The 24,688-nt window shown below is 49.5% G+C and overlaps 2 protein-coding genes across 4 annotated transcripts in view; one reads left to right on the forward strand and one right to left on the reverse strand.

Annotated features, from left to right (window-relative positions):
* The window catches only part of usp54a (ubiquitin specific peptidase 54a), a 34,354-nt gene extending 23,388 nt beyond the window's left edge, over positions 1–10,966 (forward strand). The window contains exons 13-22 of the mRNA XM_082557620.1: positions 1–432; positions 1,192–1,316; positions 1,441–1,605; positions 2,749–2,868; positions 4,083–4,269; positions 5,941–6,749; positions 7,182–7,279; positions 7,371–7,487; positions 8,418–8,643; positions 9,089–10,966. The exon at positions 1–432 is cut by the window's left edge and continues 283 nt beyond it. Of these exons, the coding sequence (XP_082413746.1) occupies positions 1–432; positions 1,192–1,316; positions 1,441–1,605; positions 2,749–2,868; positions 4,083–4,269; positions 5,941–6,749; positions 7,182–7,279; positions 7,371–7,487; positions 8,418–8,643; positions 9,089–9,627 (2,818 nt within the window). The 3' untranslated portion in view covers positions 9,628–10,966. The remainder of the gene's footprint in view (positions 433–1,191; positions 1,317–1,440; positions 1,606–2,748; positions 2,869–4,082; positions 4,270–5,940; positions 6,750–7,181; positions 7,280–7,370; positions 7,488–8,417; positions 8,644–9,088) is intronic.
* Positions 10,967–10,976: 10 nt separating this feature from the next.
* mmrn2a (multimerin 2a) overlaps positions 10,977–24,688 on the reverse strand; it is a 33,677-nt gene continuing 19,965 nt past the window's right edge. For 2 of the 3 annotated variants that reach the window (XM_082557621.1, XM_082557623.1), the window contains 7 exons: positions 21,320–21,571; positions 16,241–16,665; positions 14,843–15,040; positions 14,273–14,737; positions 13,777–14,140; positions 13,150–13,614; positions 10,977–13,040 (listed from right to left, as the gene is read on the reverse strand). In XM_082557621.1, the coding sequence (XP_082413747.1) occupies positions 12,631–13,040; positions 13,150–13,614; positions 13,777–14,140; positions 14,273–14,737; positions 14,843–15,040; positions 16,241–16,665; positions 21,320–21,571 (2,579 nt within the window). In that variant the 3' untranslated portion in view covers positions 10,977–12,630. The remainder of the gene's footprint in view (positions 13,041–13,149; positions 13,615–13,776; positions 14,141–14,272; positions 14,738–14,842; positions 15,041–16,240; positions 16,666–21,319; positions 21,572–24,688) is intronic. The other variant, XM_082557622.1, reaches the window with a different exon arrangement.

Here is a 24,688-nt window from a genome sequence, read left to right on the forward strand (position 1 = left end):
CACCAGCAGCGAGTCAAAGTCCAGCTCCTCCGGGGGAACAGGGAGGTACCGGCCGGCTTGGAGGCCCCGGAGGGAGGCGCTCAACATCGACAGCATCTTTAACCGCGAGAGGCGGAGGCAAGCAGGGTACAGCCCCCTCGGAGCGCCGCTGCTCGACGACTGTGGAGCTCAGGACGCCTCCTCGGCCCTGGAGGAGGTGACGCCTGTCCGGACGGGCTCCTCCAGGACTCTCCCCGCCTCCTTCTCCAGCAGCCACAGAGGAGGTGGAGCTGGACCGGGAGGTGAGAACGAAGGAGCGGGAGGAGCCGTGCTGTCTCCCGCTGCTCCTCCTGCTGCTCCACCCAGGCTGATCCAGAGGATGGAGAGCGGCTACGAGAGCAGCGAGAGGAACAGCAGCAGCCCGGTCAGCCTGGACCTGAACCCGGGAGACAGGTGAGCTCCAGAAGGTCGTCATCAATCGATCAATACTCCAGTCGGCAGATCGTATCGCACCTTACGTGAAGTCACTGTTTAAGTAAAATAATTATATTTATTAAAGACAGAACAAGGGAGTAAATTCAAACGTGAGATGGCGTGTACGCGAACACAGTAACGTAAAAAACAACATACGATGAGATAATAAAAGCACAAAGTGAAATAAAAGGTACAATAATAAAAGAACTCCATTAAATAAAAAGAAAACAATGCAATAAAAATAATGTAAATATAAAATAAATCCTTCAGCAGATTTAAAAATGCACATTTTCTCATCTGTATAAACAAAGCTGTAAAAAGTGGCATAATCAGGAAATTTCCACCTTTTCAGTGGTCCTTGAACTGCCCATGTGCCCTGTTTACTCAAACAATTGGCAAAAATAAACCATTTGCACCAATCAGATCCTGTAAAAACAAATAATACACAAAAGAAAACACGCAGGATCGCCGTCGCTGTGTTTCTGCAGCGGGTTTGTCAGATTAGGAGCAGAGCTGATTACGACCCCGTCCTGCTGCAGCAGTTAAACTTTCCTGTCATGCTAAGTGACTCCTTTGGTGGTTTGAGAGTTCGTTCTTGTAAAGTCATTAAAGAATGATCCTGCCCCTGAACCTGTATGACAGAATATGAGTGTTCAGTGGAGTCTAAACTCAGGATTGGCTCTGTTATATGAAACTTCAGCTCCTGACGCTAAACGTGTCTCTGTTTCTCCTCTTCAGGGAGTGTGTGGTGAAGAAGGCTTTGTCGTCCTCTTCCTCCTCAGGACCCTCGTGGAGGAACGCCCGCTCGAAGAGCAGCGGCGCTTTGCTGCAGGAGCTCAGCTCGTCCAGCAGGGGGAGCCTCGGTACGAACGTCTTCGTGTTCTTGCTCATGCAGACGTTGAGCTCTCAGCTCTGCATGTCAACAGGCCGACTTTACTCCGGCGTGCAAACTTGTTTTATATATTAATGCTGATGGTGTTGTTGCAGCGCCCTCTGCAGGCCGCAGCGAGCTGGACGAGCTGCAGGAGGAGGTGCTGAGGAGAGCGAGGGAGGAGGAGCAGCAGCGGCGGCAGGAGAAGGAGAGGGAGGCGGCGCTCGGCTTCAACCCGAGACCCAGCAAGTACCTGGACCTGGACCAGCTGCAGATCCAGGGTACACACACACACACACAGACACACACAGACACACACGCTGACGCACACACACACACACTGACACACACACACACACACACACACACACTGACACACACACAGACACACACACACACACTGACACACACACACACACACATGCACAGACACACACACACACACACACTGACACACACACACACACTGACACACACACACACACACGCACTGACACACACACACTGACGCACACACACACACACTGACACACACACACACACACTGACACACACACACACTGACGCACACACACACACACATGCACTGACACACACACACACACACACACACTGACACACACACACACACGCACAGACACACACACACACGCACAGACACACACACACACACGCACAGACACACACACACACACACATGCATGCAGACACACTGACACACACACACTGACACACACACACACACACTGACACACACACACGCACACACACACACTGACACACACACACACACACGCTGACACACACACAGACACACACACACACACACACTCCTCGTGCCTATGGTACGACACATTTTCTCGTGCCCCTGGTACACCGCTCAGAAACTCTTTGCCACACACACACACACACACTCCTCGTGCCTATGGTACGACAACTTTTCTCGTGCCTATGGTACGACGACTTTTCTCCGTGCCCCTGGTACACTGCGCAGAAAAACCTTGCCACACACAGACACACACACTGACACACACACACTGACGCACACTGACACACACACAGACACACACACTGACACACACACACTGACGCACACTGACACACACACAGACACACACACAGACACGCTTCAGCTCAGACTGTTACTAAATTCACGATTTCATAAAAAATGGTTTTATTTTGAAAATCCTGTTGGCTGTAATTCTCACTCTTGTTGCTTCCTCTTTGTTTTTTCTCTCGTTATGTGGCGTTTGTCTCGTGCTGCGAGTGGGTTGTTTGATTGGACGGTTAGCTAATGTCGCGAGCAGAAGGAGAGACGCATCGAGGTGTTGGGAGTTCAGTGGAAAGTCCGCGGGGGAGTCGGGAAGGACTCCGTGAAAACACAAAGTTTAAAGCTGTGTGCGTCTTCCTCTTTTGCTCTGCAGGTAAATCGGACACTTACGAGCGGTGCGTGTCAGAGGCGGAGCTCCTGCTGGACCAGTCGATGCGTCTGGAGCAGGCAGGCGAGGTCGCCGCCGCGCTGTCAGCTGTCAATGAAGCTGTCTGTAAGCTCCTCCCACTGCCACTAACCACACTCTCTCCACTTTGAACGCAGCCAGGCAGAAACCTGACGGCCGACTTACACACACACGAACGCGAGAAGCTGAATCGAGCTTTAAACAATCCGCTCACCCAAACAAACATCGGGATGGTTTTTGATGACATCATTACTGCGTCTGTATTCGCCGCTGTTTGCTTCACGTGTGTCAGTCAGATGTGAACCATGAGGGTCTGTAAATATCACAGAGTGTTAACTCAGCTCAGGGTTCGAGTCACTTCATCAGATTTGGCTCATTCTGTAGTGGGACAAAGTGAAGACTGTCCTCATTAAAAATAGACAGGAAATGTCCTCAGTGTGACCCCGCCCCCTGCAGATCCTCTTATGTCCCATGTTAAACGATAGAGCAGGAATATTCATACTTACAGCCTGATACTAACGGTTTCCCTTCAGAACGCCTGTTTTAAACTTCTGTTAGAGAATAAAGATGAGAGGAAGTAGAAGAAGAAGAGTGTCACTGTATGCAGATGACACAGTGCTGTAAACGGGAGACGTTGAGGGGTCAGAGGTGGACGGGGTCACAGTTCGACTTCATTTCTGTCAGTAATCTGGAACTCCAAATGGTCCCTCTGTCTTCTGTTGGAAAGAAGTTTAATTCTGAAAGTCATCCATTTATCAAACAGACCATCATCACAGCACGTCAGTTTTTCCTCGCCACAGAGAAAAGCAGCTGGAGTGAATCTAAGAAGCCGTGAGCTCTGCTCCTCTAAACACCTGCAAACATCCCAGAAAAGCACACTGGGCTGCATCACACAGCAGCCTCTGTTATTTACTGGTTCATGTGTGACTTCCTGCGCTGTGAGGTCACACGTGAACGTGCGGTTCAGCGCCGTCACCCGTAGATGATCAAGCGTGTCGGAGGCGTCCTCGAAGCTGACAGCCGGGTTGTTTTTCTTTGGTTGTGATTCTCTTACTTTAACCTTCTGTCTGGACTTGATTTCTCCATTTCATCGTTAATAACCACGCCACCTTCATGTCAGCAGTGCGATGTTTGATTTCCTGTCAGCTGTGAGTTTTCTTTGTCAGATTGTTTTGCATGAAATCATCATAACGAGTTCTTTTCTGCATCTTTGGTTCATTTTTTATTCTTTTCTCTCTTTCTGTTTTCTTTTCATTTTCCTTCTGTTGTGGATTTTCTGTTGAATTGTGACTCGGCTGCAGCCAAACTGCGGCCGGTGGTGGCTGAGGGCGGAGCTAGTAGTCACAGCCGGCTGCAGCGCTGCATGAGGAGAGCCCGCAGCCTGCAGCAGCGCATGCAACTGCTGCAGCAACAACAGCAGGACTCAGAGGCAGGCAGAGAGAAACCACCGCAGCAGCAGGAGGAGCAGCAGCTCCAGGAACAGCACAGGTACCGCTGCAGCCTGATCAGCCAATCAGAACGCACCAGCAGGTGGCGCCCTGTTACCTTCTGTGTATTAAACCTTGTTATTCCTGATGTGTGAACAGAACCTGTGGAGGTTGGAGGTGTAAATCCTCAGCTGAGCTCAAAACTCCTGACATCTTACCTCCTCATGGGCTGATGTAAGAACCTGACGAGAGCTTCAACCAGAGCAAAAATAAATTGAGAATAAATCGGGCAGTAATTATTAGTCTCGTGCAGTAAACTCACACATGTGGTTCTAACGCGATGATGTGGCGTTATTTTTGTGCCACTAATCTGAGCGCACGTAAGAAAAATTTGCAAGTTTTGCATTTTGAAGAGAAATTTGTTTTGAGCGAAGAAAAGCTAAATCTGAGCGAACAAAACTCATCGCTGCGTGCAAAAACTGTGTTTCAGTGTTTGCTATTATCCACACACACACAACAGCAGCCCCTCTCGCTCAGTTTTTGCATGTGTTGCTCGCGCTCTCAACATTTCTGCCCGTGTGCGCTCAGCTCTTTCTCTACACCGTTATATTTGTGCCACAAAACCAGCCAATCACAGACTTGGATGCAAAAAATTCTGATTGGCTGTTTTGGTCTCCAATCAGCTTGTTAGCTGCTGTAGCTAAACCCAGGCAAATATCCCAGAATGCATTTCATCCAAAACACAGAGTGGCCAAGTTTGAAATATTACTCTGTCTGGGTCACAAAATAAACGTTTATGATATTTTCAGGTGAGGATGTTGCTGTGTGAACTTCAAATATCTGCTCGATTCATCAAGACGTCACATATTTGCAAAAGTGCTCTAACGTTTCCAGAGATGCCTGTTACCCACCAGCTGACCGGGTGGTCAAGGCGTGGCCCCAGGTATTGACCGGCCCACCAGGTATTACATGAAAAACCATAAAGCCTTTGAACGAAAGCAAAGCTGCTGTGACAGTGACGTACACTGTTGTTGGTATATATGTATGATTTGTATCACCTTCATGTTTCCAAACCGACATCATGACCAGCAGCTTTCCAGCTGTGGCTCCCGCAAACATCAGCTGATACTAGAAAGTAATATTAAATAAATTCTAACAACAGCTGATCAAGCTTAAATGTGCTGCTGTTGTTTAGCGCGACATCCGCTGGTTTCCTGTTTCTGGCGCAAAGTGGGCGATAAACAAACAAGAGAGCCGATCAGCTGATCATTGATCAGTTTCATGATTGAAGTAGCAACAGGAGAGGGAGGGGGGAGAATGAGAGAAGAAGAAACAGCTGTGCAGCAAAGACACAGAATAACTCCAGCTTTGTGTCTTTTTTCATTGTAGCTGAAGTCCGGGACAAATCGCTTCCCTTTTCACCTCAACATGGATGTATTGTAATTGGTCCAGCCCAGCGTTGATCATGACCAATTGGCTAATTCACCACCATCATCGTTTATACCGTTAGAAAATGAAAGTGCCAAATGCCCGGCATGCCCAATGGCCACTCCAGCTGTGCGGTCAGCTGGTGGCTAACAGACGTCTCTGAAAACGTCAGAGCACTTTTGCAAATATGTGACGTCTTGATAAATGGAGCAGATATTTGAAGTTTACACAGAGCTCTGGCGTAAAGCCAGTCATTAACACACCCCTCTCTCCCCCCCGCCTTTCTATCCTATTCCCCCCAAAGTGAAAAGCCTCTCTCGGGCCGAATACTTCTGACAGAGATGCACAGCAGCCAATCAGCCTCCTCTGTGGACCAGCAGACGCCGCCTCCCTCCACCTGCCTCATTAGGTCGCTGCCTCCCCAGTCAACCTTGGTGTCTGACCCCGCCCCTTCAGGTTCACCTCGGGAGGACAGGAAGACCCTCTGTAGCGTCGGCTCCCTCCCTGCTCTCTGTGTGGATGCCCCTGTGGAAGACTTGGCTCCACCCCCTCCGCTTGAAGAGGAGGAGCTTTCAGTGCAGTGGACCATAACATCTCCTGCCCCAGTGCCTCCAGTACAAGCCCCGCCCCCACCCCGGCTGCATCCCCAAATCCTGTCACCTGTTGAGACGTTGAAACCGTCTTACACCCGGCAGCCTCAGGCCACACCCCCAGACTCCAGCCACATACCGTCCCCGCCCCCTGCCCCTCATGCAACCAGGAACTGGTCGTGCTTATACCTAGACCAAGACGTCATCGACTCTCCCAGTCCACCAATCAGCTCGCACCTGTACTCACCGCCAGACTCCCCCGCCAACATTCCCCCAGTGAGCCGCCCGGACCTGCCCGTTTCCCCGCCCACAGTGGCGCTGCCCGTGGAACGCTGGGCTGAAAACGTCAACAGATACTATGGCTCCCAGAGCACTGGGGGAGGGGGACTGGTGGCGGCGGCGCTGGTGACGCCCGGCGAGGAGCTGTCAGAGCTGGAATCGCTGTACCAGGCCAGTCTGCTGGCTCCCAGCATGCACCGGGGCAGCCGGGGAGTCAGCCCCCAGCCGAGCGGCAGCAAACCAGGTAGGAGCCTCTGCTGGACGTCAGTGGAACTGCAGCGTTTGGTGCCTCAGAGGTTGAAGCTGGACATTTATTAATAGTTCCAACCAATCAGGAGCCTTCGCTCAGCTGACCTGTTCATGCCGTCATAAACGTGAACTGATGGCGCTGCTAACACGAGTTAATAAAACAAGTTCAGATTGTTCCAGCAGAAGCAACGCCTGCTCCGTGTTTACCCACAATGCACTTTAAGTTTCCTGCAGTGAGTGAAACGGATCAAACGTGAGGCACCAACGCTGGTCTCAGCTCCTCTACGCCACAGACATGAAGCTGCTGATAGCAGACGCCATCCTGCCCGTGTGACTGTGAGCTATAAATGATGTTCATAGTGTGTGTGTGTGTGTGTGTGTGTGTGTGTGTGTGTGTGTGTGTGTGCGCACGTGTGTGTGCGTGCAGGCGTGAGGAGGAGGCAGTTGGGTCCCGGACGCTCAAAAACGCCGACAGCTGAGATCGAGAGAGACGCCTACAGGACCCCAATAGCAGGCCTGCAGAAGGTGTGCACACCTGTGCGTTCAGCCGATGACGGCGTTCACGTTGTTTGTGCGACCTTGTTAAAAAAACTGAACTCTCCTGTTTGACCTGCAGCCGCCGTCAGCTGAAGACGAGAGCTACAGCGCCGAAAACCTGCGACGCATCGCCCGCAGCCTCAGTGGGACCGTCATCAGGTCGCGACCCCAAAACCTCGCCCCCTCCCACAGCTGTGTAAGAGAGAAACACACACACACAAGCTCGTTCAACTATCTTAGTGAGGACCTTCATTGACATAATGGTTTCCCTAGCCCGGACTCTAAACCTGACCATGACCTAATTGTAACCCTGACACTAAAACCACATTTTGAGCCTCAGAAAGGCTTCAAACTTGTGAGGACACACCGGTTCTCACAAGTGTAGTAGAATGCAGATTTCGGTCCTCACAAAGATAGTTAGACAGGAACACACAGAGGCACTAGCAGCTTCCTTCTGCCACCTTGTGGTCGCACCTTGTAACTGCAGCCTGGAGCTCAGCTTTGGTGCAGAGCAGGGAAACCTCTTTATTCCGTCCATGTCACAGAAAAATGAGGCATCTTTAAAAATCAGTGAACCTGTCCAGGTGAACTCGAGTCACACCCATCGAGTGACGCTGTCACATTTTAGATGGAGAATATTTAACTGGAACTGTCTCTGAGCAGCAGCTTCCTGTGTTTCTGCACGCTTCGCTCTGCTCTCGGCGCCGCTGGCGTTCAGCCATCTCGTATTCAGGCCTCAGGAATCGCCTCAGGCCGCCGCATTAAACATTGATGGGCAGTTTAGTTCTCCCATTAAGCTTCTAACCTCAGAGCCCGACAGCTGAGCGGCGCTCGGCGTCAGATCCTCACCGCGTTCCCTCGGCCCGAGGGTTTGATTCCTAAATCTGTTACAACGTGAGGGGAGAACTGAGTCATTCAGCAGCGTGCACGCAGACACGATCATGGTGTCACCCCCAGACTTGCATCTCAAAGATGCAAGCCCCTCCCCCATGTTTGTTGTTTTTTTTTTTATCTTTTCGCTCTTGTTTCATGTGTGTTTTTTTCTTCATCACGTTAACATGTTTTCATTTCTCCCCCTCCCTTTGTTTTCTCACTGACGTCTCCACCTTCACTCCTCCTCCTGAAGGACCCCTCTGTGTCCAGACCCCCCCTCAGACATTCTTCCTCCTCCTCTTCCCTCCTGCGTCGTTCCAGCTCCTCTACCCTGCATCCCCCCTCCTCTCCCTCCTTCACTGCAGACCACTCCCACCACCACCAGCCCCGACTCCACGGCCCCTCTCCTCCTGCACAGCACCCCCCCACGCAGACATCACAGCCCCCCAGCTCCAGGCCCTCATCCTGGGGACACTCAGGTAACGTGCCGGCCCTTCACCTCCATCTTCAGAGCAGCTGGCCGGGCATGCTGGGAAATGCAGTTCAACAAATGCTGAAGTCAGATTCTCTCTGTAGTTCAGACAGTTTAGTTTGATTAAACGCTCCCAGCGTTCCCATGGCAACCTGCTCACAGGTGAAAACCTGGAAATGATCAAAGTGACAGGATTCCTTTGCAGTCATGTGACCCTGCTGCCGTGCTGTACATGTGAACCCGTCACGCCTACAGTGCTGTGCATAAGTCTTGAGTCACCGTTTGTAGGAAAAAGTGAAACGTGTGCAGAGTTACTGAAACATGATGGAGGCGGGCTGTTTGGTGTGAGCCCCGCCTCATTTCTGCCGGTCGTCTTCAGGACTTTTGCACAGCGCTGAGGGTGTGGCAGAAAGCGTGAACGCCGCCTGACGTGTCCTCTTCCTCTTCCTCAGGAGCTGGTGCGAGCATCCAGCAGCACGTTCTGGTTGTGCCTGACCGGCGTCAGACTCTTTCAGCTCACGGCGTCCCGCTGAGTTACGGCACGCTGCCTCGAGCTCCTCGCCGAGCCCCACCTCCCTCCACCTCCTCCCTCCCCAGGCCCAGAGCTGGCACCGGCCCCGCCTCCCCTCTGGGACAGCAGAGCCTCTACGCCACCATGCTCCGCCCTCGTCGTTCCGCCGCCAGCGCCAACGGCCACTACGGGCACCCCTCATTGGGCTACGCCCCCCACCACCTCAGAGCGTCAGATGGCCCTGCCCACCCACTCCGCCTGGACATCCCCCCAGACGGCGACTGGCGACGCGATACCAACTCCAGGACAGTCCAGCCCAGCTCCTCTTGGGACGCCCGCCTCGCTCGCCACCCGCAGCCTCCTCGGCCCCGCCGGCCCCCCCAGCTCTGCTCGCTCTGCCAGCAGCTTCCTGCCGAGCCGGCGCGCTCCTGTTGCTCCTCGTGCGGTGCCTACGTGGCTCGGTTCCGGCCAACCAGCTGATCGGACCACAGCGAGAGTTTTACTGCAAATGTGGCTCGCTGACATCGTGAAGGAGCTCAAACGCTGTGTGTGCGGCGTGATGATGTCACTTTGGAGGAAAACTCTTGGATTGGCTCTGCAGTGTCGCCCTCTCATCCTCACTTCTTCATCACGGATCTCCTGCTGCTCCGCTCGCCTCGCCGAGCTCACGCACACCAACACGTCTCTGACATCACGAAGCTCCGAGCCTGCTGTCTGCTCGGCCCTGAACTCTGATTGGACAGAAGCAAAGAGCGGCTTGGTTTGAGAGCTGAAGCACGCTCGAGGTCCTGATCTTAGAGAAGTGTTTGATAATTTCTGTAAAGCTCAAATTCAGACGCACTGCTTGTAAACTTAAACGCTAACAAACGGTTGCGATGCCTGGCGTGGGTTCACCTGCTATCGCGTGAGCCCCCCCTGGTGGACGCCAGCGTTATAACACCACTCTGCTCCTGACCGTCTTCAGAGGAACGTCCCCAACGAGCCGGCGCAGTTTGCATTAACCTCAGCATCATTTTTTTTTGTTTTAGTCTGTTAGGAGGTTTTAACTGAAAAGCTGTCAAATATACGGTCCGGGGGCCAGAACCGGCCCGCAAAAGCAGGGCGCTCTGGTCCACCTGTATATAAACAATGAGGGCTTCAGCTCGTTCAGTGACGGGTGGATGCTGGCTCACGGGTGGAGGACTTTCTTCTGTTGGTCCAGTTGATCAACTTTGATTGGAGCATCAGGAGTTGTTTGCGGGTCGTGGCGCTGACGCGTGGAAGCGCGTCCTCCTGGTGATTTTTGTAGTTGTGTGTAGGCGAACTAACCTGAGCGTGCTCACCTGTCGCAGCCCGGCCGGCTCATTTCTCTTCTCTAGATTATTGTAGAAGAATAACCGCAGCTTTGTTTGAGCAGCTAATATTTAGCATGTCTTCAGCTCACCTGTCGCAGGTGTTCGTGTGCTGCCGTGATGACGTTTGTTAGCGCGGTAGCTTGACCGCTTTTAGCGCACTTCACAAGTGTTACGATAGACGTTTCTTTCGCTCGTTGCCAATTTCTTTCGACATCCCTCCCATTTATTTGGGGGAGGAGCCTCCCTTATTTTTCTTACTCCGATTGGCTTGTTAGACTTTCTGCCAAGACCGGCACTGGCTCCACCCACGTGGTGCTCCAGGTGAGCTCGGAGTGAAAGGTTGATGTTTCAGATGAAGTTATTTTTGCATCACGTTTGCTTTGCCACAGTGGATTTTGATTTCGTTGGTATATTTTTGATGCTTATTTTTCTACGCTGTAGAGTGAACACAGACGAGAGGACGAATAAAATGTTTAAAGGAAAAAGTCTCACTGGTTCATTGTCTCATTCAGGGTTTATTTAAATATTTTCTGCTGTGTTTTTACATCATGAAACTCGTGACTTTACATTCAAATATTTTCTTCATGTAAAATAAAGTAAAAATTAAGTTTAAAATAACAAAAACATTTCCCACTTTATGTCCACTCTGATTGGTCAGTAATTGAGCATTTTTAAGCTTGTATGAGCTCTCTGCTATAAGCCCCACCCATCACACGGGCGTGGCTTTCACTCAAGTCCGTCCAGACTTTCAGACTTTCAGCGTCACGGCGTTGCACAGAGCTGAGGGTTTTCAGGAGACGTCGATTCTGTAGTTTTGACAGCAGAAGAAGAAAATCCATTTTTTTTGTCACATGTATGAAACCAGAGATTTCCTGCTGAGCTCTGCTTTTAAAAACCTTTAAATAACCAAAACCTGCAACTGAATGTTAGAAACACGAGGCTGAGCTGTGCTCTCTGTTTTAGTCTAATGATTCAAAACACGAGCAAAGACTCATCGGGTCAAACCGTCCTTCAACTCCCAGAATCAACGCTGACAGGATACACGGGGCAAGTGTTGACAATTTAAAAAAATAAAAACATAAACTTCACGTCCATGAAAACGAGGAGTTACTCTCCATATGAAGATCACACAGACGTCCGCCTTTTTTTCAGTAGAACCAAAAATGTAGTTTGGAGGCTTACTGCCACTTTATTAGGTACACCTAGAGCTGCTTTAATCCTTCACGACAGACATGACAAGGTTCTCATCCATGGTGACACGACATCATCATGACATCATCACTCAGCTGCTGCATCTGTGATGACACCCTCCCGCTCCTCCACATCTCAAAGCTGCTCTGTTAAACTGAGATCTGTGACTGTGGAGCCGCCTGAGTGAACTCGCTTTGTGACATCAGAGGACGGGCGTGGCCCTGATCACAGCAGCAGCAGCAGGCTGAGGTCTGACGCAGGCAGGATGGATTAACTCTGACCATCTGACACTCACAGAGCAGGAAACGTTTCTCCATCCTCTGCTGTCCAGGTTTCTGTGTGAGCTGTAGCCTCAGCTTCCTGTTCTTAACACAGGACTGCTCTTCTGCTGCTGCTGCACATTCACAGATGCTCTTCTGCAGAGCCCGGCTGTAACGAGTGACTTCCCGTTTCTTTCCTATCAGCTTGAAGCAGTCTGTGTATCGTCCTCTGACCTCAGCGAGTCATTTCCTCCCTGAGAGCTGCTCACTGGATGTTTCCTCTATGAGCTCTGTGTGAAACACTCAGACCAACTTTGAGTCTCTTACTCCTCCTTTCTCAGTCTGAACTTCAGCAGCTCGTCTGCATGCTTAAATGCTTTGAGCTGCTGCTCTGTGATTGGCTGATTAGATATTTACAGGAAGATGCACCTAATAAAGTGGCAGTGAGTGCATACTGTAGGTTTGAGAGGTTTAGATTTTTTCTTTTGCTCATTTCTAGCATATTCTTTTCCTCAGTGTTTTGCTGGAACCAAACTGGCCGTCACGCTAAATATGACATTAAAAAAAACAGAATTCTTCTTCTGAGCTGAAATCACAACATCGGATTATTTCACCACTCCTGGTCCTCTAAGCTGCCTTCATCCGTCCATTCATCCAACCAGTTCCTTCAGCTGTCAGCTGATTGGTCCACAGCGCTCTCAGGTGGTTGGGTAGAGCAGCAGACATGCGAACATGTTGTCCTCTGACTCCGCCCAGTCTCCTCCCCTCAGTTCCAGCCTCACCTCCTGCCCCTCCCTCAGCAGCAGGAGGCTGACCCCGGTAGCCGGCCCCTCCTTACTTACTTCCTGCCTCTGCAGAGGCACCCACGCTCCGCCCTTCTCCTCCTCCTCCCCCATGCTCCTTAGGACCACATGGGCGGGGCCTGGTCTCAGGTGCAAGGTGAGGACAAACAGGTAGATCCCATCCACTGGAACCGTGAAGGTACTGCCAGAGTAAAACTGACCCTGGGTCAAAGACGGCTCAAAAACAACAACGCCAGAGACGCTCTGAAGAGACCGAGCAACGAACAGCGGGGCGCGTTCTGATAGGCTGGCGGGGACGGGTTCACCTGGAGAGAAGAGGAGGGGACAATGGAAGAAGATGTAAAGAAAAAAACCAACAAACAAACAACTATTATCAATAAAACATTAAGACACTGTTGGGCAGCAGTGTGTTACCTGAAACCTCACCTGGTGACTCCCTCCTGCTGCGCCGCTTTCCTCCCCTCTCTGACTCCTCCCTCCGTCCTCCTTGCTTCTTCTTCTCTTTCTTCTTCAGCAGCTGCCACAGCTTATCCAGCTCCAGCGTGGCGTTGGATCTCGCCAGCACGTCGGCGTTGCTGAAGATGTTCTTGAACACCCCCAGGTGTTGCTCCAGCCCCTTTTTCAGCCAAGTCACCTCATTCATCACCGTGGCAGCCACACGTGAGGCGTTGGGGCAGGAGCACGTTTTCTCCTCCAGCTGGGATAGCCTGCGCTCCACCTCCTCCACCTTCCTCTCCAGGTTCCATAGGTCACCGCCATCCCCGGGATGGAAGAGCATCTGCTGCTCCCTAGCAGGAAGTCCGTCGCCGCCGCCCCTCCTTGGGTCACCGGGCAACCAGGAGGGAGGCTGGTCTGCAGATGGCACCTCCTCTCTGCCTCCTGAGAACAGACGAGTCAAAAATGAGTTGAAGCAAAAGCAGGAAGCAGCTTCTTAAAAGTACATTTTATCTAACATCCAGCAGGGGGCAACCCTGACAGAATAGCTCATTCAAAATAAAAGCATCAGCTGCCTGCAGCTGTCCCTTCACAGTAAAGGCGTACCCGTCTGGCCCTGCTTCAGCATGATGATCGTATGCTCGTGTTCTCTCAGCTGCTCCTGCAGGTGCCTCAGGTCCTCCTTCAGAGCCTGGACGGAGATGAAGTCAGCCTCCTCCTCCTCCTCGTCCTCGTGGTCCTGCCTCTCCTTCTCCCTCAGGCTGATCATCTTCAAGAAGTCGATCACCTCGTCTCCCAGCAACATCTTCAGTACCCTGCTGTGTCGGCTGGCGTCTTGGAGGAGGATGTTGAAGGTGGTGTCCAGCACCTTTATCTTGGCGTCCTGCTGTCTGTCTGCGTGCTTCAGGCCAGAGACTGAGGCATTCAGGTGGGTCAGGCCGAGGTCCAGAGTCCTGATCCTGCTCTGCTCCTGCAGGAGGAGGATGGAGAGGAAACAGAAACACAGAAAGCAGCCTGTTTAGAAACGCTGTGTGGACCTGTCTCCGGATCGTTATCAGCTGAAAGTCGTGTCTGCTCTTATTTACAGTTTCATTGCTCGTACCCTGTGGAGGCCAAGTTGGAGCGCCTTTACCGCCGGCTCCCAGTCGCTGCTCGTACCCCAATGCCCTCCCCTGCTGTTGTCGTCCAGAGCTAATCTGTTCTCATTGGCCAGCTCGGTCACGTTGGCCAAGTCCCTCTGCAAGATAGCCACGGTCGCCTGCAGGCTCTCACAGTTGCATTCGATGCGCGAGTTGTTCTTGCAGGCGTTCGGGATCGTCCACAGGCAGTCCATGTCCTCCTCAACATCGTCCAGTCGTTTAACCTGCTGGCTCAGCTTCCCCGCCAGCTCGTTTACACGATTCAGCACCTTCACTTTGGCGTCCTCCACCTCCAGCCCCGTCTCCATGAACAGCACCTGGGTGCGCCGCGCCGTGTCGTTGATCTGCTTTTCCAGCTCCTTAACGTGCCGACTCAGCTGCTGGACGGCGCGCGATGTCACCGCCGCATCCTCCATCAGTGTGGTCACCTGCACGGGACACATTTCAGTTTCCTGTTTCAGTCCTGATTTTACTGTCAGAAAGCACACTCGTGCTGAACGTCAAGAACAAAGTCCTCATGTGTGCAGGCTCACCTTCACCGTGTTGTTGACCACCGTGTTGTCCAGCCGGTCGATGGCGTCCCACAGCTCTGAGGCGTCCGTGGGAGGCGGCAGCTGGTGTGGAGGGTTGGTGGGCGGATGGAGGTCGTCCTGATCCTGCTCATCCTCAGCCATCTGCCACTGGTCCAACTTCAGCTCTGTCAGCGTGGCGTTCATGGCCTGCAGGCTGACCTGAGATCAGCAACAGGAGTTATGAATAAATGTGTTTCATTGGCAACATATGAACAGACTGTACTTAAAAATGAGAGCTGCCCTGACTCTGGCTTCCTCTAACAGCCTGAGGGTCCCACCAACACCAGCTAATGTTAGATTATAATGACCTATGTCACCGATCGGACCAACCACACAATGACAGGGAGGAAACATCAGCAATGATCTCAGGGAGGCGACTGCAGCTGTGCATCAACCTCAGGAGAAAGATCACTCAGACACCTGACAGTCTTCTTTGAAGTCAGGCCGTGCAAAACCCAAGAGCTCATACTCAACTGGCCTCAACTAGCATGTGAAAAGCTTGGAAAGGTTGCAGGAGAAAGCCTCTTCTCTCTAAAAGAAACATGGCAGCAGAGCTTTGGTTAGCAAAGCTGCATCAGAATGAAGCGCGAGCGCTCTGAAACCTCATTTCCTAACAGTTCGTGGAAACATTTGTATCCTGCACAAAAAACATGCGATTCATGCAACATGCACACCAGCCTGTGCAATCTGCATAAGCCCGCCCCCATTTCCTCTATATAACACATTTTCCTCCAGGTGAAGCAAAGACAGCAGTGATGATGTCAAAGACAAGCTTGCATCTCTAAGGCAGGAAAACAACGAGCTTGTTCGTTGTGTCCAAGAGGAATCAAGAAAAGGCACAACCGTCCAGACTGCATCCATCACAGGAACGATGGTTCAAGATCAAAAAAATAAAATAATGGAGGCACCGCATGTCATCTCCTCTGACACTGTGGCTCAGTCGAAAAAGAAAGTTTGGACAAAAGTAAGAAAGAAAAGAAGAGGAAAACAGCTGGAGATGACAAACTCCAGATTCTCCAGCATCCAGGGACAGTGCCAAAATATTAGGCCGTCAGTGATGACACCCAGGAATAACAGAAGTCATTTTCTTTAAAAGAGAAGCTGGGATGAGGAATACTGGAATATGTTTAAATCAAAAGTTTCATGGAGCCTTCTAACGTTTTAGAGAACTGTAAATAATGACCAAAAGGATGAATTATTGATCGTGGCCATTTTAAAGATGTTTAAATTCTCAGCCAGGCCTCAGTTTGTCATAATGTCATCATTTCTTTTCATTTTACATCCTCCTGATTCATTATAAAGGTTTATATCGACATCACCATGAATCCTGTAAAGTGTTGGCCTCCCTCGTGCACTGACCTGCAGCGTCTTCTGCTGGCGTTTCAGCTTCACGTCGATGTCGGCCTTGAAGCTGGTGAGGTTGTAGTGCAGCATTACATGCTGCGAGTGCAGCCTCTTCTCCATCTCATTCTGCTGCGCCTCCACCTGCCTCTTGACCTCCCCGATGTTCTGAATCACTTCATCTAATCTGGCGTCCAACCGCTCCTCCACCCCATCATCACGCTCCTCCTGAAGAGTCATCTGATGCCCCGCCCCCAGCTGGCTGCTCTTCAGCTGGGCCACATCATGGGCCAGGTCACCTACCCTCTGGCTCAGGTGTTCCAGTGAGTGGTTAAAGTGCTCCATGACCGGCTGCAGCTGGGACCACACCCGGTCCATCATGTAGGGGACAATAAGGGGAATAAGGGCACCGGGATATGGGAGAGGGGCGGCACTGAGGTCCTCTGGAAAAAATACAAATTATGTTTTCAATGTTTGGACATTTCAAAATTAAAGGAACCAAACGGTACAAAGGAAACTGCAGTTACACAGCTCAACGACTGTGTGGATTGTCCTGGAATAAGCTACTTGGTTATATTCGATCTGGAAGTAGATCTGTGTGGGAAAAAATGCAAAACCCCCCAAATATTTTAAATAAAAGGTAGAAAGAATCTAAATGATCATACAATGAGAGCAGGTCCTAACGTCCTGCCATACCTTTGTAACACCTTTGAGTCCACCTGTAATTAATGCAGGTGATCCACAGAGATCATCTCTGCACTCAAACCTGAATATACATCTTTATGCAGAGGACACTCTCATATGTGCCACCAGCTCGTCTCTCAATCCGCTTGATTTCTGTTTCTCATGAAATATGAAGTTTTTCTAAACTGACAAAGGGAGCAGCCCAGCACGCTGTTTATCAATGAGACACTTAACTTAGCCAAAGCTCTCATTCTTACACTGAACCTGGAGTTAAATATTCTGCGTATTCTGATTTCACGGGAGAGTTTTAAACTTTGCATTTATTTATTTCTGCCTTTACTCAGACCTTTGTTGACACGTGAACACGCTGTCTTTGTGTTACCTGCTGTGACTGCAGCCATTCCCCAACAACAGCCTTGAGAATTTGCATATTAATGACCAAGAAGCTGAGCTCGTTGTTAGTCAGTGTGCTGATGTTTCTCCCAGTGAGAAACTACGTCCAGATGAACAGAATCAACTTGTTGGGACATTTTATTCTTGATGAGCTCATGGTCACATGTGAGGATAGGAACACAGACTGGCCTGCAAACATCCAGCATGGCAGCGCACTCCTTCCTGCTGATATCCATCAACGTGGCTTCACATCTGTCTGCAAACTGCTCCAGTGTGAGCTGAAGGTCATCATTTGATGATGCCAACAAAACCACATCATCTGCAAAAAGCAGAGCTCCTGAAACCTCTGAACAGAAAAGTCTCCACCTCATAGCTGTGCCTAGAAATTCATCCCACTAGAAGTCAAGAACAGAACTGCTGGAACATTAAACTGGAACCTGTGTATCTACTCTGAAACTGTATAAACTGTGTTGTGTGCTCAGGTCTGTTTTAATGTCACTGGTTTAATAAATGATGCAATGGTAAAAATGTCCAGTTTCTATCTTCACTGGTTTAAAAGCTGATTCAAAAACACGAGAACAGTCATGACCACATGAGGAGTTGTGGGCTGCAGCAGAAGTTTTGACCTGTTGGCGGCACTAGAAGAACGCAGGAACCTGACAGTAGGATATCAGCCGCTGGGAAACTCTGGACTTCTGAACCAGATTTCTGAAATAAAAATAGAACCCCGAGGGGCTATTCGCCCACTGCTGACAAAAACACACTCCCCCCTGTGAACCATGGCTCTCTGGGGAGCTAGACTGGATTGTTGTGCTCTAAAATGGAACCAGCTGAGGCTCCAGTCTGGGTTAAAAACACAGCAGAGCTCCAAAGGGAAGCAAACACACCTCAGACTGCTGCTGGGAGGATTCAGAGGATAGTCGCTGAGCTTTACAGCGCCTTGGGATGGTTTGATGAAAAGTGAACATGCAGACCTCAGGGCGCTGCCGGTCCTTCGGCTGGTCGGAGGCACCTCGGGGCCAAGAGGATCTGATTGTGTTGTTATTGTTATTCCTGGAGTCTGAAATAAATCCAACTGTGCTTACACTTCCTGCTCAGCGATCCCGAGAGGCTCTGAAGGACAGAACAGGCTGAGCCAAAGCCAGCCACAAACTGCTGCTGCAAGCATGAAAGCTGTGTTTCAGCAGACGCACGTCACATTACGATCACCTCCACTGGGCGGAAACACGTATTTGGCTTATTCAGAGTTCAAATCCAGGCTGCATCTTTGGAAAGTTAGAAAAGTGCTCTTAATCTGAACCTGTTGATAGTCACCAGGTTTCCAGTAAAGCACTTAACAGTGGGGCTCAGGTTAGCGCTACACATGCTACACAAAGTGAGTTTCACAGAGGAAAAGATGTTGGCCTTCAAACCAACGCTTCACTGGAAAAAGGGCGAAATATGAATGTAACCCTGAACGAGTCCGAGTGGTGGATGCTAACAGATTAAAGGATTCGATTCCAGGGCCGGTTTTGTGTGGAAGACTTTTTCCAGTCTGAGTTATTTTTCTACAATGTTGGGAATTGGAACACTTTGAAAGCCCCCCTCATTTATTGGACAAACATTTAACCCTTTCATGCATGAATTATGACAACCTCAATCTGGATTCTTTTCTTAAGTATTTTTATTCATCTTTAGGCATGAAAATAGATTTCTTTACATGTCCACCAAGGTGAACAACACTGGCTGACCAGTGGGTGGCAGGGCATGGACACATCAGTGTCCAATGTAGTGGTTTATGTGCAAGTAAACCATCAACATGGACATAAATACAAGAAGACAGCCTTTGAATAGCTGTAGGCACCACTGTGTCTGAAAGGGTTAAATGCAACACTTTTGTTTTTGCTCCCATTTTTCACGAGCTGAGCTCAAAGATCTGAAACATTTTCTACAAACACAAAGACCCACGGCTCTCAGATATTGTTCACAAATCTGTCTAAATCTGTGTGAGTGAGCACTTCTCCTTTGCTGAGATAATCCCACCTCACAGGTGTGCCTCAGACTGCTCACACTAAAAGGCCACTTGGACATGTGCAGTTCGATCACACAGCACAACGCCACAGATGCCCCAACCTTTGAGGGATGTCAACCGGAGCAGCTGCCATGAAATGAACGTTCGTTTCTCTACCATGAGCCGTCTCCAAAGGTGTTTCAGAGAATTTGGCAGTACATCCAACCGGCCTCACAACCACAGACCACGTGTAACCAGCCCAGGACCTCCACTTCCAGCACGTTCACGTCCAGGATGGTCTGAGACCAGCCAACCGGACAGCTGCAGCAACAATCGGTTTGCACAAACTGTCAGAAACCGTCTCAGGGAAGCTCATCTGCATGCTCGTGTTCTCACCAAGGTCCCGACCCGACTGCAGTTCGTCGTCGTACAACGCGCACATTTCATGGCGTCTGGCACGTCCTGGTTTCACTGTTCAGGACGGATGGCAGACAGCGTATGGGCGGGCGGTTTGCTGATGTCAGCGTTGTGGACCGAGTGTGGTTCTGGTATGGGCAGGCGTCTGTTATGGACAACGAACACATTGCTGGCATTTTGAATCACAGAGATCGTGACACTGATGGTTGTGTCATTCAACCACAACCATTACTCATGTCGCAGCACGATAATGCACAGCCCATATTACAAGGATCTGTACACAATTCCTGGAAGCTGCAAACTTCCCAGTTCATGCATGGCCAGCAGACTCACCGGACACATCACCCATCAAGCATGTTTGGGGGGGGGGGGGGGGCTTACAGGTCTGGGTATGCTGGAAGCAAGGGTCCTCACATGTGAGGAATACAAGTGTGTGTGTGTGTGTGTGTGTGTGTGTGTGTGTGTGTGTGTGTGTGTGTGTGTGCGCTTGGCTTTGGAGATGCAGTCCAGACACAAAACCACCTGAAACACTCACTCTGATCATCATGACCCGTTTTCTTTAGCATATGGAGAGGTCAAAGGTCAGCTTACAGTGAGGTCACCTCAGGCTGCAGCTGCAGTCAGCAGAGAGGGAAAGAAATCACACGCTCCCGTGTCAGCTGCAGTGTTTCTATCTAATGATCGTCAGCGTGATTTACGGAGGCGAGCACAGGCGACTTCCTGTTTCGACAAAAGAGCGTGTGTTACACTGAAGCGCTTCATTTCTTCTTCTTAAGAAGGTGAGACGTCACTTTAAGTTTATTAAAAGGAAAGCTTAATATGGCATAAGAAATGAACCCAAAATTACACAAAATATTGTGGACTGAAATAAAACTTGTTGTTTATCACTGGATGGTTTTATAAACATAAACTAAGGAGTCGCTGTCTGTGCTTTCTACACCAGCACAGGAGGCTAAAGCTAACAGCTCCGTCACAGAGATGATTTTATAGATCAGCTGTTATTTTTCTCTGGACTGGAGGTTCTGAAACACTCATAAATGTTCCTCTCAGGATGATGTAGCTGGCTGGTCACTGAGGTCAAAGGTCAGAGAAAACAGAACTGTGGGAAACTGAGAGCTGGCCAATCCCAAACAAGCTGGAAGTGGGGGTGTGATGTCATAGGTGTGCTGGTCGGGTGACTCACACACACACACTGATGTATATGTAACGGAGGAACAAGCGGATTTCCTTCGGCGGAAGTGTGTGTGGGTGTTTATCAGCAATGGAAGATGTGCTCACGTCTTTATTTAAATAAAAGAATCAGGAACGCCAAAATAAAAGCCCTGACTTCATCATGCAGGCAGGTTGCAGTTCCTCCAATGTCCACCGGAGGCTCCAGCAGTGGAAGAGTCCCCATTAGTCAGAACAGTTTCCCCTCATAAGTTTTTAAGTGTCACCTGTTTAAATTATATTAAGGTTCAAAGTTTGGAGGGGCGTGGCCTCCTTGACTGACAGGTGGATGGTGACACTGCTAGTCGTCTGCTCGGCTTCACCTCAGCTAATTAGAGTCCCTGAACTGGACCTCTGGGTCGTGATTGGCTGTTGGAACCTTCTCAGTACAGACAGAAACTCACCTGGCGTTCGGTGTTCCTGCTGTGGGTGATCTGGATCAAGGTGGTGGGGGTGTCGGTCGTGGTTGTGAGTGTTCGTCGCCTGGTATGATGTATGATGGCGTTTGTGGGCGTGTCCTGGCCCCGGGGTGGGATGTGTGTCGTTGTCCTGGCTGCTTGGGTAGCTGGCATCATACAGCGTGCTGTCGGGCACTTGGTGGTCGTTCTGTTCGTGGTTCAGGTCTCCGCCCCGCTGCTGGGGCCGAGTATGAACAACTGAAACGTAAAAACAACAATCAGTGCGAGAAGCTGCAGAAAACGTTAAAAACTCAGACTGACGAATGTCTGAGATAATCGAGGTTAACCTAAAACACGCCCAGGAAAAGCAAACCTGGTGTGTATTCTTCTTTGGGAATACCGAACTGAAGGCAGACAGTGACGATACGAGCCTCACTGACCTGAACTAACACAGAGATGAACAGGAAGTCTTGCAGACCGGCTGTGAGAGAGACGGAGAGGCTGATGGGAAACAGGCTGATGTATTTGGGGATTTCTCCGCTGAGCTTCCGTCGTTTTTGTTTGAGCTCATTGTTGGAATCGCAGCGACAGCAGGAGCGCTGATCTCTGAGTCGGTGACCTGCAGGCCGGGTCGAAGGCATAAAATACATCAAAGCAGCTTCTGCGGCTGCAAAGGAAGACAGCGAGGAACACTGTCATCGTTTTCTCCTCTGAGGCTGCAGCACGTCTGAGGTCTTTGAGTTTAGTCCCATCTAAAAGTTTTGTTCATGAACATCTGACAACTCAGAAGAGTTAAAAACTTTTAATTCAGCAGGAACATCAGTTTGGCTGGATCAGATTCAGAGGAAGCCGGGGTGGATGGAAAGATGAAATATGTGACCAGTAAAACCTTTTTGGTAATTTTACGTTGCTAGGCTTATTTTGTGGGTCTGCAGGTGAATCTCTTTGTAATGGTTTGTCATTTTATTCTCCTTTCACATCCTGCTGTAGTCATTTTGCATCCCTTTGTGGCTGTTTGTCTGAAACCACAACAGTTTGTAGATCAGCCTTCCTGTGTGCTCTCTTTGCATCCATCTGGAGCGATTCGGTATCCCACAGTGGTAGTTTTTACTTCACTTCATTATGTTGTGTCTCGTTATCATCGTTATTCCTCTGTAGACTGTTCCTGGTCTTGCATTTCTTTCAGGTGCTTCCTTCAGGGAGCGCCACAGCAGGTCTGCCTCCAGCCCACCCCCAGGATCCCCCCCAGCATCCCTCTGTAATCATTTCACATCCCCTTGATGTAGTTGAGGATCTGTGCCTCTTTTGTATGATTTTAAAATAATTTTCCATTCTTTTGTGCCCATTTTGCATCCCTCTGGTTGCATATGTTTGGTTCTATACGATTTCTTTTTCATCCGTCTGACTGCTGTCATCCTGAATGAACTCGATTCAGTTCGGAGAGTTTCTCCTTCAATTTCTTGAACTCTCTGCCTGCATCACCTCATTCATGCATCTAACCAGGAAGGTCTGAAACTTTAGATTTATCTTCCTCAGCGATACTTTACCTCAGGTTGGCTGCAAACATTATCCTACTGGGAGCACTCATGTGTCTGCTTCCATATGATCTGCAGTGGACTAAAGAAACTAAAGAATAAGTACAGTAAGCGAATGTGAGTCGCTGTATTTGCGTCTTTGGACGGTTGAATAATTATTTTGGTCACTTTTAAGAAAAAAACCCAAAGATTTGTTTGTTTTAGCTTCTTAAGTGTGAACATTTGATACTTCTCTTTTCTCTGAATTTAATATTTTAGATATTTTTGGAGCTGAAGAAACTGATAACTGATGATTTAACCGATAGCTGCTGCTCTAAAAAAAAACTGTAATCTCGTCTCATTTATCATTTTTAAGACCACTGAGAGGTGATTCAGGGATTCATGGCTCAATTTGTTGTTTTAAAGTCTTGATCTCTTCTCTCTTTAAAAAGCTGGACACACGTGCATTAGCTTCCACTGCAGAGGCTACTACCGCACAAAGAATTTCATGTGATGCAGTGCTTGCAAGTGTTATGAGTGGATGACTCACGCTTGTTGTATTTGAAGGTGTTCCTGTTATTGTGTCCCATCGTGTTAGTGATTTAATTTCATCGACCCCAGCTCGCAGGAAGTGGGTTCAATCGTAGGCGCGGTGGGAGCGGACTGTACCATGTGGAGGTGTGTGAGGAACGGCCTTTTTGTTTGTCTTTCTTTGTTAAATCGAGCCCGTAAAGGCCAAAGGTCTATTTCAGTCCCGTGTTTTTCCAACAACATCGACTGTTTTGATTCTCAGGCTTCTCAGTGCCACACACGCTATAAATACTTCATGTACTCTGCATGTATCCTGCAGTAATGAAATTTCACAGTACGGCACCGAAGCTGAGAAAACTGTTGTTGTTACTTCCTGTTGAATCAAAAGCAGAACAAAGAGAATCAACCTGCTGCAGTTAGAAAACCGAAAAACAGCAGAACAACCAAAAACTTGCTCTCCTCGGTTCATTGACGTTCGTTTGAGTTTCTGCTGTTGCTCGCTCTTAAACTCCCTTTAACGTCTCTTTGTACTTATTTTGCATCCCTCTAGTCATTCAGTGTCCATTAGATGTTGTTGTTCATTCTTTTGTGGTAATTTCACATTCAGCCCTTTGATTATTTTGTTCGTCTTTAAAAATATCTATCATCATGGTAAATGGCCTGCATTTGTATAGTGCTTTTCTAGTCCATAGGACCCCAAAGCGCTTCACACTACATTCAGTCATCCACCCATTCACACACACATTCACACACTGGCGATAGCAAGCTACATTGTAGCCACAGCTGCCCTGGGGCGCACTGACAGAGGCGAGGCTGCCAGACAAAGGCGCCACCGGGCCCTCTGACCACCACCAGTAGGCAAACATCATGCATTTCTCTGCGGTAAATTTGCCCTTTTATACACTCATGTTGTTATCCCTTTGTAGTCATTGCTTTTGCTTTGGTTGTTTAAAGTCATTAAGTTGTTCTGCATCATTCAGTACTTATTTTGCATCCTTTTGTGGGGTTTTGTTTAATTTTGGTCATTTTTGCACACCCTTGTAGTCAAATTTTTACTTTTCGTGCATGCTTGTGGTCTTATTCCATCAGTTCATGGTCACTCTACATGTCTTAGTACTTATTTTGCATCCCACTGTAGTCATTTAGGGTGTATTTGATATTCTTTGGCATCTGTTTGTGATGGTCTTAGGTCACTGCAGCCAATGTCGTGTGAAATGTGTCCTGCATCAGGATCACCTCTGCCCACCTGTCCTGCACAATGCTCGGTCTTTTTGCACAACCAACTGTCATTGTTGCACTTTTCTACTGTCTGGTGTTGCACTGTTTTTGT

Source organism: Aulonocara stuartgranti (assembly GCF_965226115.1).
Source record: "Aulonocara stuartgranti genome assembly, chromosome: 13".
Lineage (NCBI taxonomy): Eukaryota > Metazoa > Chordata > Actinopteri > Cichliformes > Cichlidae > Aulonocara > Aulonocara stuartgranti.